General features: G+C 56.8%; 1 protein-coding gene across 7 annotated transcripts in view; it reads left to right on the top strand.

Moving 5' to 3' along the window:
* Positions 1-1,088: 1,088 nt before the first annotated feature.
* Positions 1,089-17,346, top strand: part of SNAPC4 (small nuclear RNA activating complex polypeptide 4) — a 25,835-nt gene continuing 9,577 nt past the window's right edge. Inside the window, exons 1-14 of one of the 7 annotated variants that reach the window (XM_033859062.2) lie at positions 1,089-1,207; positions 2,287-2,429; positions 3,356-3,402; positions 4,708-4,875; positions 5,002-5,127; positions 5,628-5,706; positions 6,135-6,216; positions 7,173-7,277; positions 7,365-7,437; positions 7,637-7,801; positions 10,744-10,891; positions 11,029-11,135; positions 11,249-11,343; positions 13,413-13,507. In XM_033859062.2, the coding sequence (XP_033714953.1) occupies positions 2,300-2,429; positions 3,356-3,402; positions 4,708-4,875; positions 5,002-5,127; positions 5,628-5,706; positions 6,135-6,216; positions 7,173-7,277; positions 7,365-7,437; positions 7,637-7,801; positions 10,744-10,891; positions 11,029-11,135; positions 11,249-11,343; positions 13,413-13,507 (1,420 nt within the window). In that variant the 5' untranslated portion in view covers positions 1,089-1,207; positions 2,287-2,299. Of the gene's footprint in view, positions 1,208-2,286; positions 2,430-3,355; positions 3,420-4,707; positions 4,876-5,001; positions 5,128-5,627; positions 5,707-6,134; positions 6,217-7,172; positions 7,278-7,364; positions 7,438-7,543; positions 7,802-10,743; positions 10,892-11,028; positions 11,136-11,248; positions 11,344-13,412; positions 13,508-17,346 lie in introns of those variants that run through there. The other 6 variants (XM_033859061.2, XM_073806823.1, XM_073806822.1 and 3 more) reach the window with 6 other exon arrangements.

The following is a 17,346-nucleotide window of genomic DNA, read 5'->3' as shown; positions in this document are numbered from 1 at the left end:
AGTCTAGCATGGGAGCATTTGAGGTCCCCTGGTTGGACTTACAAGACGTTTGAACTGCTAGGCCCTGTGATCTCAGCTACAGGTAAGAGCCTCCCAGCAGTCCCCACTGACCCCGCCCTTCATCTCACCCCCACCCACTACCTTGTGCTCCTGCCTGTTGGTGAAAGTGGGTTCCGGAATCAGTTTTCAGAGCAGACTTCAGACAGGGTGGTCTCGTAGGAGAGTGTTAGAGTGAGCCTCTCTTCTGGGTGCGCTCGCAACAGCGCTGGGGCTGCTGGGGGGGCGGTGCCTGGGCCACAGCCCTGGGTAGAGGGCACAGCATTTATTTTACAGGGACCAGATCACCGGGCTGGAGGGCTGGGGTGGGCACAGAGGGTCTGGGTGCAGCAAGGAGGGGGGTGGACACGCAGGCTTCTGTTACACTGTTCTCTGTGCCTTTCACGTGTTCAACAGTAAAAAAAAAAAACTTCAGAGAACAATTCACGATGACTTCGTTGAACATGCATCTCTGCCTGTGCATCTGGACCCCGTGGGCTCGGGTCCCGGACTATTACGGGGGCGCTGAGTGAGCACGGGAAGGACCGGCAACTCTGTGGGCCCCTCGCTGCAGGTCCCGCTTTGAGCACCAACCCGCGCCCCCCTCCCCACCGCCGCCACCCGTCCTGGCTCACGGGAGGGGCGCCTGCTCCTACCTCTCCCGGCATCCTCACTCGCCTTCCAGGACTCGGCCACCGCCCCCGGGAAGACGCACTCACTCTGGAGGTCAGGGGCCCTCCCCGCGGGGGCGCGTCGCCGGGGTGAGGCCGGTCGTCTCCGACGGGCTCGGCGCACCGGCCCCGCACGGCCCGGCCGCGACAGTCGCGAGCGCTCGGCGGGTTTTCTCCTCGGTTCCTCAACCAAAACCCTGGACACAGCTAACGGAGAAACAGCACAGACAGGCTCGGTGGCTGCGGGAGGTCCCACAGCGAGGGAGAAGACTCCGGACCCGGTGACCGGGCCCCTTGGGGCCGCAGCGAGGCGCCGGCGGGCGCGGGTAGTCCCGCGGGCGGCCGCACGGAGGCAGCACTGGCCCGCCCGAGAGCCCCATCCCGGCGTGCCCCGCGCCTCCGCCAAGGCCTTGGAGGCGGGACTTCCGGTGTGCGGCTCAGTCTAAGCGCTGCTGCTAGAAGCGAGGTTTGCGGAGGCCGGGCGCCAGCTTTGCGGTCAGGTGAGGAGCGACGGGGGAGGGCCGGGGGGCGAGGGCCGGGGGGTGGCTGGTGAGGAGCGGCGGGAGGCGGCGGGGTCCGCCGCGGGGCTTATCATCACCGGGGCCCAGCGGGCGCCGTCGGGGTCAGAGCGTGCGGGGCGCCCCGACGCGCGGGGACCCCTGGGCCGGGACCGCGCCGCCGTCCTGGAGGCCTCCTTCCCGCTGCCCGAGGAGGTAGTGGCCCCGCGCCCACCCGGAGCTGCTGTCGGTTCTGCAGACCGGCTGGCTTCAAGCCGATCTGGGTTATAAACACTTTGCATTTCAGCTTTGTGCTGCTGCGCGAGCTGGGGACGCTCTGGTTGGCGGCGGCCCTGTTTGTCGCAGTGGAGGCCCCCGTCGCCTGCAGCGGGGAGAGGGCTTGCACGGGCGGGAGGAGGCTGCTTCTGAGTGGTTTGGGCTCCTGGGTCTGTGCTTCTGTTCCCCTGGCGTTTCCCCTGCCGCCCACTTATTCTCCCACCTTCGACCCCTTTTTAGACTTTCCACATCCTTGTTCCTAAGAAAAGAGATCCCTGTTTCTTAGCAAGGGTTTGTTCAGTGTCAGACAGCCCCGAAGGCCAGGTGCTGTGCTAGATGCTGGGGCTACAGCAGGCCCAGGGGGCTTCCTCCCAGGGCTTTGAGCCCTGCCACCTGGTCAGCGTGTATTTCAGTGCTCGCTTGCCCAATACCCTGTGTGTCCAGGTCTGTGCCGCGGGCAAGCGGCTGCACCTAGGGTCCATGGCCTCATTCTTGTCCTCTAGTGACTTTGCCGCCACGCCCTCCTTTTAACGCACTGGGTGGCCAGCTCACTCATGGCTTCGTGGCAGTTGGACTGTTTTGGTGTCCATCACTCTCCCCCACTGTGCTGGTCGCAGCCTCAGGGCGGCGGACAGGGCAAAAGCGGGAGTTCACGGGGCACAGGTGGGTGTCAGGTCGGTCCCAGGGCTCCCCGGGCCCAGCCTCTCGCCCGGTGCCTGCTTTGGTCAATCCCCTGCAGGGCTGTGCGTCTGAGAGCCGGTGGGATTTCTGCACCCCCTTGGTGTATAACATAGCGTATTTTGCAGGCGGGCAGACGTCATGGATATAGATGCTGAAAGAGTCAGAATATCGCAGGAGATCAGGGAGTTGGAAAGGATTCTGGATCCCGGCTCCTCGAGTATCAACGTGGACATCTCAGAGTCAAGTCTCAACTCGGATTCTGATGCAGGTCAGTGTCTACGCTCCTAGGTCAGAGCAGCTGTGTCTGCCCTCAGGCTCTGGTCGGCCGCAGTGTGCTGTGCTGCTGGACGGTGTGTTACCACCCCTCCCTCGTCAGCCCCTGGCCCCGCTGGCTGTGTGCGAGCACCCTGCCCCGTGGTGCAGCCGGCTGTCCTGGGAAGAGGGGCCGTGTTGCCCTCCTCAGCAGTCGGAAGGTTCCAGGGCTGAGCTTGCCCCCGTTCTTGAACAGTCACCACCGCTGAGACCCCATGGATCTCTTCCCTGGGCTCAGGCAGCTGCCCTCTGTCCGAGGACCCTGCTGCCAGGGCTCTTGTTCTGTCCACTCCGCGTGCTTTCCTGGGCCCTGAGTGTCCCTCCCCACAGCTCTGGCTGGAGGCCTGCCTGCAGTGGCTGAGCCGTCCAGGGCCCCGGCCTGCTCAGCCCGCTCAGGCCCAGCTGCAGCTCTGAAACTGAGCCTCTCACGGTTCCCAGCTACACCAGGGCCTTCCCTCACTTTGGCATCGGGGCCTCTGTGCCTGTCCTGTCCCCTCCTCTGAGTGGCTTCACTTCCCCCAGGGCAGAGCTGTCTCCTGTGAAGCCTGCCCTGGTTGTCCCCGCCGTCGTGGTCCCTGCGCGCCCGGCGGCGCTCCGCGTTGGGCTGGCGTCGTCTCCCTCTGGCTGACCCTGCCCTAGGCCTAGTGCCCGCTTCACACAGTCGATGGGCAGTGCTCGGCCACTGGGCACGGGCGGGGAGGGGCAGGTCCACGCAGCACAGGTCCCACCCTCCGGACCTCCCCGGCCTCCGCTCCTCTCTTGTCTGCCTGGGAGATGCGCCGCGTGCTGTGCTGGCCGTCGGTCTCCTCGGCGCCTGTGGCGTCCCATCACCAGCGCCGTCTCCGTCGTGGTTAACTGACACGTGTGCTTGCGCTCCTGCAGATTCGCTGCCCGACGAGGACTCGGACGCTGCTGGCCCACTGCCCTTGGTAACTTCTGGCCTGAGGCGACTGTGCCGCTGAGGCAGGCACGCCACCCTGCCAGGGGGTCCGGGGAGGGGGGTGTCCTGAACTCGTCTTGGTTTTTCTGCATCTTTAAGGTAACACGTGTTTGTTAGTAAAGAGGAAGCACCCCGAAGTATCATCGGAAGTAAGGCTGCCCCTGGATAGACCGCTCTTAACAGCCGGGCGTTCACACCTCTTGCTTCCTCTGAGCTCCTGTTGGCTCCACTGACGTCAGGGGATGTGACCGGACACGCGGGAGGCTGAGCGGGCTGCCTGGGTCCTGCCCCGTATTCACCTCTCTGCCTCAATTTCCCAGTCTGTGCCATGGGGGCACTCACAGCACCAGTCAGTGCACACGTACCAGGCCTAGAACAGCGCCTGGCAAGTAAAGCACAAAGGTGGTGCCGGTCTTTAACTGTCTTTTGCTTATGTTGTAATTTTAGTTCGGAAAGGTTTTACAGTTGGCTTTTTGTTATTTTCATCAAGTCAATAGAAACAGAATTGCTTCCGTTTTTAGTAGCTGGGTGGTCCTTCTGATGTGGATTTACGGTAGTTCCATGCTTTTGAGACTCGTCGCCTCGAGATAGACATTGGGGCTGGCTCTGTTTTTAGTCTTACAACGCTGCAGCGGCCCCTGTTCCTGCTCACCGCGGCTGCCAGCGAGCCTCTTACAAAGTCCAAGTTTTGCAGAGTTTTTATTGTAGGAAGTGAAAACTGCTTATTTCGTTACACTTCGCCACCTGAAACTTATTCTTAGATAGTACTTTTTTTTTTCTTTAATTTTAATTTTTTTAATTTATTTTTGGCTGCGTTGGGTCTTTGTTGCCGTGCACGAGCTTTCTCTAGTTGTGGCGAGCGGGGGCTACCCTTCGTTGCGGTGTGCGGGCTTCTCGTTGCGGTGGCTGCTCTTGTTGCAGAGTACAGGCTCTAGGTGTGTGGGCTTCAGTAGTTGTGGCACACAGGCTCAGTAGTTGTGGCTTGCACGCTCTAGAGCACAGGCTCACTAGTTGTGGCGTACGGGCTTCGTTGCTCTGTGGCATGTGGGATCTTCCCGGACCAGGGATCGAACACTCGTCCCTTGAGTTGGCAGGTTCTTATCCACTGTGCTGCCAGGGAAGCCCAGAAATTACACATAAATTGAACTGTCTTAAAACTAGGAAACGTGTATGTGCGCTGTGTGGTCCTCTGTCAGGGTGGTCTCACACCAGCCCAGCGGCCAGAATGTAGCTCCACTGGGGCCCGGAGGGTGCGGGAGTGTTCCCTTACCTGCAGTTTTCCGCTTGTCGCCAGGAAGGAGAAAGGTGGGGGGAGGCCAGCAATGATGAGGATGACCCCAGGGAGAAGGCACTCCCTGAAGACCCAGAGACCTGCCTGCAGCTGAACATGGTCTACCAGGAGGTCATCCGGGAGAAGCTGGCGGAGGTCAGCCTGCTGCTGGCCCAGAACCGGGAGCAGCAGGTAGGACGGGGTCAGGCCCCAAGAAGCCCTGCAGCCGGGCCTCCCGGGACCAGGGCTCTGGGTCCCCTCCTCTCCAGGGGAGGCACTGCTGCCTGGCCCACAGGTGGCCCCTTGTGTCTGCCACAGGAGGAAGTCATGTGGGAACTGGTGGGGTGCAAGGGCTCCAGGGTGAAGGACAGCAAGACCCTGCCCTCGAGTCTGTATATGGGGCACTTCATGAAGCCCTACTTCAAGGACAAGGTCACCGGAGTGGTGAGTGGTGCGGGCTCTGCCCTCGTCAGGGAGGGTGGGCGGGCTCTGTGGGAAGGGGCTCTCGTCCCCACGGCCTCGGTGGGCGTCGTGACTTCCCCTGGATTCTTCGGGAGAGTGTTCCCCAGCCTCCCTAAATTAAAACTGCCGGGTTCAGGGGTGAAGGTCCAGGTCTCCTCCCCTGGAAGGTGGCAGCTGACCTCGCTGCACAGAGAAGCCCCTGGGGCGTTTCCTGGAGATATGGCGTGTGGGCAGGAGTGTGGAGTCCTAGCAGCAGAGGTGTCCCCGTGGTTGATGGCAGTCCCGCCCCCCCCGTCAGCACTCGTGGAGTCACTGAGCTCGCCGTGTGCCGCCAGGTGGCGTCCACAGCCGTTCTAAGGCAGCGCTCTAGGGCCAGGCGTCCGGGGCCTGGCCTCACACGCGGCCGGGCTGCTCGAGAAGCTGGGGGACGGGGTCCCGAGTCCCGAGTTCCATCCACATCATAACAGGACACTCTCCGACAGGGGCCTCCTGCCAACGAAGACACGCGGGAGAGGGCCGCCCAGGGCATCAAGGCTTTCGAGGAGCTCCTGGTGACCAAGTGTGAGAGCCCAGGCCCAAACCTCAGCACCTGCCCGGCTTGGGCTCGAGGGGCCTTCACCCCGCCCTGCCTGTTCCCAGGCCTCCACACAGGCGTGGGCCGCCAGGCTCCTCGGGGCCTTGACCCCTGGGCCTGGTCACTCGAAGCCCTGCTCTTCCCGTGCCGGGTGGGGTCCTTGCGGTGACACTGTCGTGAGGGGCAGGCCCAGCCCCCCACCCTGGGCTCGGTCTCTGGTCACTCCCGCCACGTTCCTGAGCTCACAGCCCCGGGGGGCCCTGCCCAGGAGTGGGGTTGGGGGGGTGCACGCTGGGGAGAGTCCCGGGGCGCCCGCCAGCACCTTCGCTTACTCTCCGCGGGTCGCTGAGGGGGTCTGACCGAGGCACACGCGTCCTGGGGACGGCACAACCACATCCTTCCCCTTTTCTCTCAGGGAAGACCTGGGAAAAGGCCCTGCTCAGAAAGTCGGTGGCGAGCGGCCGCCTGCAGCGTCTGCTCCAGCCCAAGTTACTCAAGTAAGTCTGAACGCGGGGGATGGGAAGCCGCCTGCCCCCGGGCGGGGCCGGTCCAGGCTGGCGGCTCACGAGGGCCAGAGGCCCCGTTAGCCGTGCCCCTTGCTCTGCTGGGGTCGCTCCGCTGCAGCGGGAGTGGCACTGCTCCTGAACTTTCTCCCATGTAGGGCAGCCGGGCGTCTAGGGTGGCACGTGAGGGTGGGGCAGGCCTGGTGGCCGTGTAAGTCATGTGACCTGGGTGCTCTCTCTGGCCTGGGCCTCAGTTTCCATCCCTGGAAGTGAGGACCATTTGCAAGACGTGCATCCACGTGTGCTGCTTGCGTGGTGTCTCGTGGCCGCGTCCCAGCACCGAGGGTCGGGCCGGGGGTCCCGGGGGCTGCCCACTGCCTCGCGGCTTGACGCGTGGGTCAGGATCGGCTGTGGTGACAGTTGGGTCGCCCCTCGGGCTGTAGTAGAGCTGGGTTTTCTGCTCGGCCTGTTCTGGAAACGGTTATTTCCTGTAGTGGTAACTGCAGCTCCGGCCTTGGTGCTGGGCGTGAGGGTCAGGATGTCTGGAGGGCCTCGCTGTGTGCGGGGCGCAGGGCTGGGAGCTAGGACACAAGCTCTGGGACGTGGGGCGCCGGCAGTGTTGCGTCACCCACATCAGCATCGCCACATTGGCCGCCAGCGTGACCGTCGTGACTCCCAGAGGGAGGGCCGCTGCTTTCTTTGCGGGCGCGAGGCCCAGGGCAGCTTACAGAGAGTGCGCAGCTCACCTGCTTCAGCGGGGTTCGCCTTTGGACCCCGCGCCGAGTCTGTGCTGCCCGTCGCCGTGCCGCGTGGTGTGGTATGGGGTGGCCAGCTCTTCGGGGTGTGTCCCGGGTGTGTGGAAAGGCCGAGCTAGCCCCAGAGACCCCCACGTGCCCCCGCGGGGCACAGCAGCACCGTCGGTAACCTTGTTGCCTCTTCCTGCTCCTCAGGCTCGAGTATCTGCAGCAGAAACAGAGCAGCAGCACGAGCGAGGCGGAGAGGCAGATCCTGGAGAAGCAGGCCAGGGAGGCTGAGAAGGAGGTGCGGGACATCAAGTGAGTGGGGTCCTGCCGGGGAGGGTGTCATGCGGGGCGAGCCGAGGGCAGCCCGACGTGACCCCGTGCCCTGGCCCCTTCCTCCAGTCAGCTGCCCGAGGAGTCCCTGCTGGGGAACAGGCTGGACGACCACGACTGGGAGAAGATCTCCAACGTCAACGTGAGTTGGGGCGGCTCCGTCCCGGGAGCTGGGGTGGGGGTCGGCACCGGGCAGCGAGGCCGAGACCCGCGTGGCCGCCAGACCTGCCGTGACCCTCTCCGGTCAGGTGCGCGTCCACAGCGTGGGGTGGTTTCCGGGGCTCTCCCTGCTGGCGCGTCTCAGCCCCCCGAGCCCTGCACACAGGCCCCTCCGTCTACAGTTCGAGGGCAGCCGCAGCGCACAGGAGATTCGCAGCTTCTGGCGGAACCTCGAGCACCCGGCCATCAACAAGCAGGAGTGGAGCGCGCGCGAGCTGGGCCAGCTGCAGGCCATCGCGGCCGCGCACGGCCACCTGCACTGGCAGAAGATCGCCGACGAGCTGGGGGTGAGGGCTGGAGGGCCCGGGCGGGGGCGGGGCTCCTCGGGCTGCACGTCGCGCTGCGGCCAGGGTTGTCCCCTGGAGCTGTCGGAGGTTTCCCTCCTGACGCTTTCGAGGGTGTGGCCCTGGGGGAGGGTGCCCCCTCCACGCGTCCCCAGGCGGAGTTCGGAGGCTCCTCAGACCCCGCTGCTTCTCTGAGAGCTCACGTGCCTTTCACCCACATCCCAGACCAGCCTTTGAGCTCCGTCCAAATGCTTTCCCTCCCCGCGTTCCCGCCTGTCTCTCTCTAGTTGTTTTGGTGTTTGAGAAGAACCTTTTCCTGGTTTCTTGTGGGTTCTGTTATCTTTCTCCTCTCCTAAGGCGAGAACCGAGCTCTCTCCCCTCTGTCTTTAGCGATGGAGGCATTTCAGGCCTGCTTTTCTGAGAACAGCTTGGTGTGGAGTGTCTCCTTGTATCGGATTTGGAGTGGCTGTGATTTCAGTTTTCATGCCCTCTTTGGATCTTAGCTTACGTAGGAATGTGTTTTTTCATTTTTAAATACTGAGGTGTGTTGGAATCCCTTTTGTTATTCTTTAGTTTGAATTTTATGACCTGAGAATGCAGTCGGTAAACATCTCCATTTTTTAAATTTCTCACTTTTGTGGCCAAGCACGGGGTTGCAGCAGACCAAAGCCACTCAGAAACAAAAGCGTGCCCTCTGCCCTGAGAGTCTGGGTTCCCGTATAAGCCTATTAAATGGAGCTTATTATATTATTGAATTTTGCTCTCTGGAAGAATTGTATTGACGGAACTCGCATGAAGCCTGACATAACTGTTAAAAAGTCGATTTGTCCTCGTGTCGCTCACAGCTTTGCTGTATACGTGTAGCTGCTGTGTGACTTGGTACACTAGCTTTTATTTGCTTGGTAAGTCAGGCTTTAGAAGAATCATTCTACGTGCTGAGTCCTAACCACTGGACTGCCAGAGGATCCCCTTGATGTCTTTAGTTCCTTAGTGTTTTTCTTTTTTAAGACTTTTTTTGTGTATCTTGGCCGCACCGTGCGGCTTGCGGGATCTTAGTTCCCCGACCAGGGATTGAACCCGTGCCCCCTGCAGTGAAAGCGTGGAGCCCTAACTGCTGGACCGCCAGGGAATCCCCAGACCGTTTTTTAGAGCTGCTTAAGGTTCACAGCAAAATGGGGAGGACGGTACAGAGGTCTTCCGTGCACTTTGCCTCCGCATGTGCACAGCCTCCCCTGTCAGGAACGTCACTCACCAGGTGGCACGTTTTTTTTACCAAGGACAGATCTACGTTGACGTGTCGTGATCCCCCATGGTTTACGTTGGGGTTTGCACATTCTGTGGGTTTCAACGGAAGTACAATGACACGTACCCACCGTCATCGTCTAGTACAGGAGGGTTTCACTGCCCTACGAGTCCTCCGTGCTCCACCTATGCACCCTTCCTCCCCCACCCCCCGGCAACCACCGTTCAGTTTACCGTTTCGGTAGTGTGGCCTTTTCGGATTGGCTCCTCTCACTTACGGACGCGCATCCAGGATTCCTCCGTGTCTCTTCCTGGCTCGGTGACGCATTTCTTGTTGACGCTGAATAATATCCCGTTGTCTGGATGGACCGGAGTTTATTTTTCATTCGCCTGCTGAAGGGCATCTTGGGTGCTTCCAGGCCTTGTCAGTTATGAATACAACTGCCGTAGACACCCACGTGCAGGTTTCTGGGTGGACAGAGGTTTTCACCTCCTTTGGGTAAACACCAAGGAGCACGACTGCTGGATCATCACGTTTAGCTTGTAAGCAGCCGCCATGCTGTCTTCCAACGTGGCTGCACCACCTGCGTCCCCACCAGCCACGGACAGGGGTTCCTGCAGCTCCACGCCCCCACCAGCATCTAGTGTTGTCGGGTCCACATCTTGCCCATTCTGATAGGGACGCAGTGGGGCCTCACCTTAATTTTCATTTCCCTGGTGACTTACGACATGGTGCTCGCCATCCGTGTATCGTCTTTGGTGACGTGTCTGTCGGTCCATCTATCATTCAGGTAGTTCATTTTCTGCTTGTTGAGTTTTAAGAGTGCCTTGTGTGTTTTGGGTATCAGTCCTTGTCAGACGTGTCTTTTGCAAACATTTTCTCCCAGTCTGTGGCTTGTCTTCTAATTCTCTCGACGTCGTCTTTCGTCGGGCAGAAGTTTACAACTTTAATGGCGTCCGGCTCACGAGCTCTTTCTTCGGGGGGTCGTGCCTTTCGTGTCGCGCCTCCAAAGGCCTCACCACCTGCACACCTCAGCTAAACAGACTGCAGGAGGCTGCCCACCCTGTGCTCTGTAACCAGAGAGCTTGCTCTGGGAAAGAAGACAGTTCACACCGCCTTCATTGGCTCTTGGAAAACCCCTTCCCCGTAGGAGACGAGTGAGGGGGCAGATTTGGGCAAAAGTGTTCGCGGCGGGGACTGGGGGCTGTGTGCTCAGCTGGAACTCTGGTGGAAGCCGGGGCCCGTCGCCTTGGCGCTCTCCTTGCGAGGGTGTCCCGGACGCAGATGCCACACCAGGGACTGTCCAGAACCCCAACCCCCAGCCCCCCGCACGGGCGACGCTCGGCCACCCCGATGGAGGCGTCGCAGAGACCGCCTCCGGGCCCCAGGGTCCGCGCCACGGTGCCGGCACATGCCTCGCGGGAGCCCTTCGCGCGTAGCCTTGGCTGACCTGAGGCCTCTGTTGGGAATTTGAGTCCACAGTGTGGTTTTGGTGTCACGTAAATGGGGCGCTCTGACAGCTTGTGGACGTACTTGCTTTCATACGCCAGTGTTGGGGACCCTCTTTAGTGGGCCCGAGCCTTCTGTCGGGGGCACTCTCCACTGTCCCCCAGGGGCCTGGCTCGCAGTTGGGCACCCCCCGTGTGTGGCGAGTGCCAGTAACCCCCCCCCGCTGCCCCGCTCTGTGCTTTGGCCCTGGCAGACCTGCCGCAGTGCCTTCCAGTGCCTGCAGAAGTACCAGCAGCACAGCCCGGCCCTGAAGCGCAGGGAGTGGACGGAGGAGGAGGACCGCGTGCTCACCCAGCTTGTGCAGGAGATGCGCGTTGGCAGCCACATCCCCTACCGGAGGAGTGAGTCCCGCGCCCGGGAGGGCGGAGCCCCCGGCCGTGCCCTAGTCACAGCTGCGCGAGCTGGCGGGGCGGAGTGGGGGTCATGTCATCCCGGGCGACCGGGAAGCATGGCACCCACAGAGCCCCTCTGTCCCCAGTCGTCTACTACATGGAGGGGAGGGACTCCATGCAGCTCATCTACCGCTGGACCAAGAGCCTGGACCCCAGCCTGAAGAAGGGTCTCTGGGCCCCAGAGGAAGACGCGGTACGCTTGCAGGACCCAGGGGAGCTGGAGCCTGGAGTTTAAAACTGAACTGGGCCTGGGGAGGTCGTGACTGTGGCAGCAGAGGGACCGTTTGTGCGCTCCTCTCTCTGCAGAAGCTGCTTCGGGCAGTTGCCAAGTACGGGGAGCAGGGTTGGTTTAAAATCCGGGAAGAGGTGCCGGGTAGGAGCGATGCCCAGTGCCGAGATCGGTGAGTCGGACAGCGCTGGGCAAGGGAAGGCCTTGCTGGGGTTGCTTCTGTGTGGGCCGCAGGCCGGGCTGGGAGACTGGCCCGGGGTCATCTGCTGGCGGAGGGGGAGGCCGTGGCCTTGGGGCCTAGGCGTACCAGGGCTCACCTGCTTAGGAAGCAGGGCGGCTTCTTTTTGAGACCAGGCTTGTGTGCAGGCTCAGCTGGACATCCTTTGAGACCCCCTGGTTGGCAGGTTCCCTGAGCCCCGTGGTCTGAATTCCTCTCGCAGCTCTGCCACCTGTGGTGGCAGGTTCCTGGCAGGCAGCTGCAGCTTCGTCCTTTTCTTGGCTCGCTTTTCTTTTTTTCTTTTTCCTTTTAACACCTTTATTCTGTAACTCACATATAATCCGTTCATTTAAAGTGTACGGTTCTGTGGGTTTCGTTGTGTTTCTTGAGCTGTGCAGCCATCATCACAGTCAATTCTAGAACGTTTTGATCACCCCACAAAGAAACGCTGTTCCCTGCCAAAATACAGCAGTTCAAGAGTGGGCAAAGGGGGCTTCCCTGGTGGTGCACTGGTTAAGAATCCGCCTGCCAATGCAGGGGACACGGGTTCGAGCCCTGGTCCGGGAAGATCCCACATGCTGCGGAGCAGCTAAGCCCGTGCGCCGCAACTACTGAGCCTGCGCTCTAGAGCCCGCGAGCCGCAACTGCTGAAGCCCACGCGCCTAGAGTCCATGCTCTGCAACAAAGAGAAGCCACCGCAGTGAGAAGCCCACACACCACAACAAAGAGTAGCCCCCGCTCGCTGCAACTAGAGAAAGCCTGCATGCAGCAACGAAGACCCAACGCAGCCAATAAATAAATAAATAAATAAATTTATTTTTTTAAAAGTGGGCAAAGGACTTGAATAGACGTTTCTCGAAAGAAGACTTGCAAATGGCCATTAAGCACATGAAAAAATGCCAACACGGTTAGTCATTATAGAAATACAAGCCAAAACCACAGCAGGATACCACCACACACACCTAAGGACAGCTAATGTTTATAGATAATAGGAAATAACAAGTGTTGGAGAGAATGTGGAAAAGTTAGAACGCTTGTGCACTGGTGGTGGGATCATAAAACGTATGAAAGGGTGCAGCCACTTGGGAAAACAGTATGGAGATTCCTCAGATAGACCGAGAAGTACCACATTATCTAGCAATTCCACCCAGTACCCAAAAGAATTGAAATCAGGGGCTCAAACAGAAATTTGTACGCCCGTGTTCGTGGCAGCACTCTTCACAGCAACCGAAAGGTGGAAACAACCCGAGTGTCCGTCAGCAGATGAGCGGATAAACGAAATGCGCTTCTAATGTGTGGACACTAGAATGCTATTCAGCCTTAGAAATGAGGGGTATTCTGATAGGTGTTACAGCATGGGCGAACCGTGGAAACAGGAACGCTCGTGTGCAAGTGTTTGTGCGGACATACGCACTCGTTTCTCTCAGCGACACCTACGAGTGGAATTGTTAGGTCACATGGTGATTCTGCTTAACTTTCGAGGCGTGACTGTTCTCCAAAGTGGCTGTGCCCTTTTCCATTCCCACCGGCAGTGTAGGAGGCTCCCAGGCTTCTACACCCTCACTAACACTTACTGCCTGTGGTTCGAGCCATCCTGGTGGGAGTGAAGCGGCATCTCCCTGTGATTTTGGTTTGCGTTTCCTGAAGACGGATGGTGTTGAGCGGCTCTCCTGTGTTTGGCCATTTGTGTATCTTCTCTGAAGAAACAGCTATTTCTGTCCTTTGCCCATGTTAAAAATGGAGTTATAAGGGTTCTTTATGTATTCCAGATACAAGTCTCTTAGCAGATCCGTGATTTGCAAATACCCTCCCTGTCCCAGTCTGTGGGTTGTCTTTTCGCTTTCTTGATGGTGACCTTTGAAGCACACAAGTTTCTTATCTTGCTGAAGTCCAGTTTGCCTGTATTTTTCTTCTGTTGCCTGTGCCCTGGGTGTCATAGCTTAGAAACCACTGCAGATGGCAGGGCGGCAGCAGGAGGCCATCTTGGCTTCTAAAACGTCCCTTTGTTTTTATGTTGCTTTCAGGTATCTCAGAAGGTTACATTTTGGCTTGAAAAAGGGACGATGGAATTCCAAAGAAGAGGAAAAGTTAATTGAATTAATAGAAAAATATGGTGTCGGTAAGTTCTCATTTTTTGTTTTGGTTTTTTTAGTTTCACACACACTACATAGTGATCTTAACATTTGCGTGAGTCAGGGAGTGATGATAGTAAGTCGAGTAATCATCTGTCCCCGTACAAAGTTATTACAACGTTATTGACGATGTTTCTTCTCCCGTGTAGAGCGCCCCCTGGCTTATTTATTTGGTACCTGGAGATTTCTACTTCCTAATCCCCTTCACCTGCTTGGCCTCACCCCTCACCCCTCCCCTCTGGCAACCACCCATTTGTTCTCTGCATCTGCGGGCCTGGCGTCTGTCTGTTTTGTGTGTTAGACCCCGTGCACAAGTACAGTCACTCTTCCTCTGACTCATTCCACTTGACCTAACACCCTCTAGGTCCATCCGTGTTGTTGCCAATAGCAAGATTTCTGTTTTTTCCTTTCATGGCCGAGCAGTGTTCCCTTGTATGTATAGAAGCTACATTTTCATTATTGTTGTCTGTCCATCCATCTGTCGATAGACACTTAGGTTGCTTCCGTATATTGGCTGTTTTAAATAGTGCTGCTGTGAACATGTGGGTGTTAGCTCCTCTTTAAATGTTCTGGAGAATTCACCTGTGGAGCCATCTGGTCCTGGACTTTTGTTTGTTGAGAGTTTTGTTTTATTTTTTGTTTTTTTACTGATTCACTTTTATTACTGGTAATCAGTCTGTTCATACTGTCTGTTTTTTCCTGACTCATTCTTAGGTGAGTGTGTTTTTCTAGGCGTTTATCCATTTCTTCTAGATTGTCTAGTTTTTTGGTGTATAATTTTTTGTAATAATCTTACATGATCTTTTATATTTCTGTGGTGTCGGTTGTAACTTCTCCTTTCCATTTCTGACTTTATGGATTTGGGCCCCCTCTTTTTCTTGATGAGTCTGGCTAAAGGTTTCTCAATTTTGTTTATCTTTTCAAAGAACCAGCACTTAACTTTCATTGACTGTTTTCTGTTATTTTTTTAATTTCTGTTTCATTTATTTCCACTCTAATCTTTATTATTTTCTTCCTTCTACTAACTTTGAGCTTTGTTCTTCATTTTCTGGTTCCTCTAGGTGTAAAGTTAGATTTTTTATGTGAGGTTTTTCTTGTTTCCTGACATAGGCTTGTATTGGTATAAACTTCCCTCGTAGGGCTGCTTTTGCTGCATCCCATAGATTATGGGTCTTTGTGTTTCTATCTTCATTTGTCTCCAGGTATTTATTTCCTCTTTGATTTCTTCAGTGACCCATTGGTTGTTTAGTGGCAGATCGTTTAGCTTCCACATGTTTGTGTTTTTAAAGTTTTTTTCTTGTAGTTGATTTCTTTCTTTTTTTTTTTTTTTGTAGTATTTATTTATTTACCTTGGCCGTGCCGGGTCTTAGTTGCGGCATGCAGGATCTTTTTAGTTGCGGCATGCAGGATCTTTTTAGTTGCGGCATGCAGGATCTTTTTAGTTGTGACATGCAGGATCTTTTTAGTTGCGGCACGCGGAATCTTTAGTTGCAGCACGTGAGCTCTAAGTCGCGACGTGTATGTGGGATCTAGTTCCCTGCCCAGGGATGGAACCCCAGCCCCCTGCATTGGGAGCATGGAGTCTTAGCCACTGGACCACCAGGAAAGTCCCTCTTGTAGTTGATTTCTAGTCTCATACTATTGTGGTCAGCAAAGATGCTCGATATGATTTTACTCTTAAATTTATTGAGACTTGTTTGTGGCCTAGTATGTGGTCTATGCTGGAGAATGTTCCATGTGCACTTGAAAAGAACGTGTATCCTGTTTGGGGGTGACATGTTCTGAATATATCTATTAATTCTATCTGGTCTCACGTGTCGTTTAAGGCCAGTGCTTCCCTACTGATTTTTTTTTCTGTCCATTGATGTGAATGGGATGTTAAACGTCCCCTACTACTATTAGGTTGCTGTCAATTTCATTTTGCTTAATTCTCTCTGTCTGTTTCTGTGTTTAGGTCAGTTAGGTTGCCCGATCTTGGAGAAGTGGCTGTGTGTAGGAGGCATCCTGTGGGCCCAGCAGTGCAGTCTTCTCTGGTCACCAGAGCTCTGTGTTCTAGGGGTGCCCCTACATGGGCTTTGTGGGCCCTTCCGTTGTGTCAGGGTCAACTACTGTGGTGCTGGTCAGCGGGGCCGGCCCTGGTGCAACGGCTGTGGGCCTGCTGCAGGGCAGGGTAGGCTTCCTGCGTGGTTGGCTGCATGTCCGGGGTGGGGGAGCGGTGCTTGGAGCAGGGCTTCTGCCGGCTGGGGCCATGTCCCCAGAGCTAATAGGCTAGAGGGAGGATTCCAGAATGGCGCCCACCAGCACTGGTGTTACTGCAGTGGACCTGGCTCCCCAAAATGGCTACCACCAGCGTCTCCATCCCCAGGGGGAGCTCCATTTACCTCCTGCCTCTCTGGGAGGCTCTCCACCATCAGCAAGCGTGTCTGACCCAGGCTCCTTGCAAACCGCTGTCTCACATAAGATTCTGAGTGCACCCTTTAAGAGCGGAGTCTCTTGGGCTTCCCTGGTGGCGCAGTGGTTGAGAGTCCGCCTGCCGACGCGGGGGACACGGGTTCGTGCCCCGGTCCGGGAAGATCCCACATATCGCAGAGCGGCTGGGCCTGTGAGCCATGGCCACTGAGCCTGCGTGTCCAGAGCCTGTGCTCCGCAATGGGAGAGGCCACAACAGTGAGAGGCCCATGTACCGCAAAAAAAAAAAAAAAAAAAGAGCTGAGTCTCTGTGTCCCATAGCCCTCTGGCTCTCCCAAGTGTATACCCTGCTGGCTTTCAAACCCAATATTCTAGGGGCTCGTCTTCCTGGTGCAGGACCCCCCAGGATTGGGAGCCCAGTGTGGGGCTCAGACCCTACGCTCCTGGAGAAAGACTTCTGTGATGGTGATGTTCCTCCCGTTTGTGGGCTGCTGACCCGGAGGTGTGCATCCTGACTGCCCTGCGTCTCTACCCCTCCTCCCCGTCCCGTTTTGGTTTCTTCTTTGTGCCTTCGATTGTGGAAAATATCTCGTTAGCCTTCAGGCCATTCTCACGTGCGCTAACTCTGTGAGTAGTTGTACTTCTGGTGTGTCCCCGGGAGGTCAGCTCAGGGTCTCCCTACTCCGTGCTCTTGGCATCTCTGGTGAGTTCTTGATGCATTTGCTGTCCGAGGGCTTCTCACAGCTTTGAGTTCATGGTGGAGTTTTGCAGATGCCACTGGAGGCCTGTGGTTTGCTCTCATCCCAGGCTGCCTCCCTGGTCATCAGCTCTTCTGCCCCGTTTTTTTTAATATTTTGGCCACGCCATGCAGCTTGTGGGATATTAGTTTCCCGACCAAAGACCGCACCTCGGTGTGAGGGTGCAGAGTCCTAACCACTGGACCAGCAGGGAATTCCCGTTCTGCCCCATTTTTCATCATCTCAGCAGGTGGTGGTGGTTTTTTCATTTTACAAACTAATTCATGTTCATTATAGGAAATTTAGAAGCAGAGATGTATGAAAAGAAGGAAAGGAACGTAACTCATTTCCTGTCTCCAGAGGTGGCCGCCGTCTGCTGGCGTGCACTTGCCCGGTACTTCCCTGTGCAGGTGGCTTTCCTAGGAAGAACCAGCTTATTTAAGTTGAGTCATTCCACTTTTAATTGAGCAGCTATTTTTTGCTTTATGATGTGTCGTTATGTTATCTGTTACTAATATTTCTCTACGTCTGTACACGTTCTGCGTCCTAGTGTTATTTTCAGTAATCGTGATATATTTCCTTGGATAATAGTACACAGGTTATTCTATCAATTTTCGGTTAATGGACGTTTAAATTGCTTCTCATTTTTTGTTTCGGGGGTGGAACGAGCTGAGGGTTCA

This window comes from Tursiops truncatus, chromosome 6, assembly GCF_011762595.2.
Source record: "Tursiops truncatus isolate mTurTru1 chromosome 6, mTurTru1.mat.Y, whole genome shotgun sequence".
NCBI classification, from domain to species: Eukaryota; Metazoa; Chordata; class Mammalia; order Artiodactyla; family Delphinidae; genus Tursiops; species Tursiops truncatus.
This window is presented reverse-complemented; position numbering and strand designations above follow the sequence as displayed.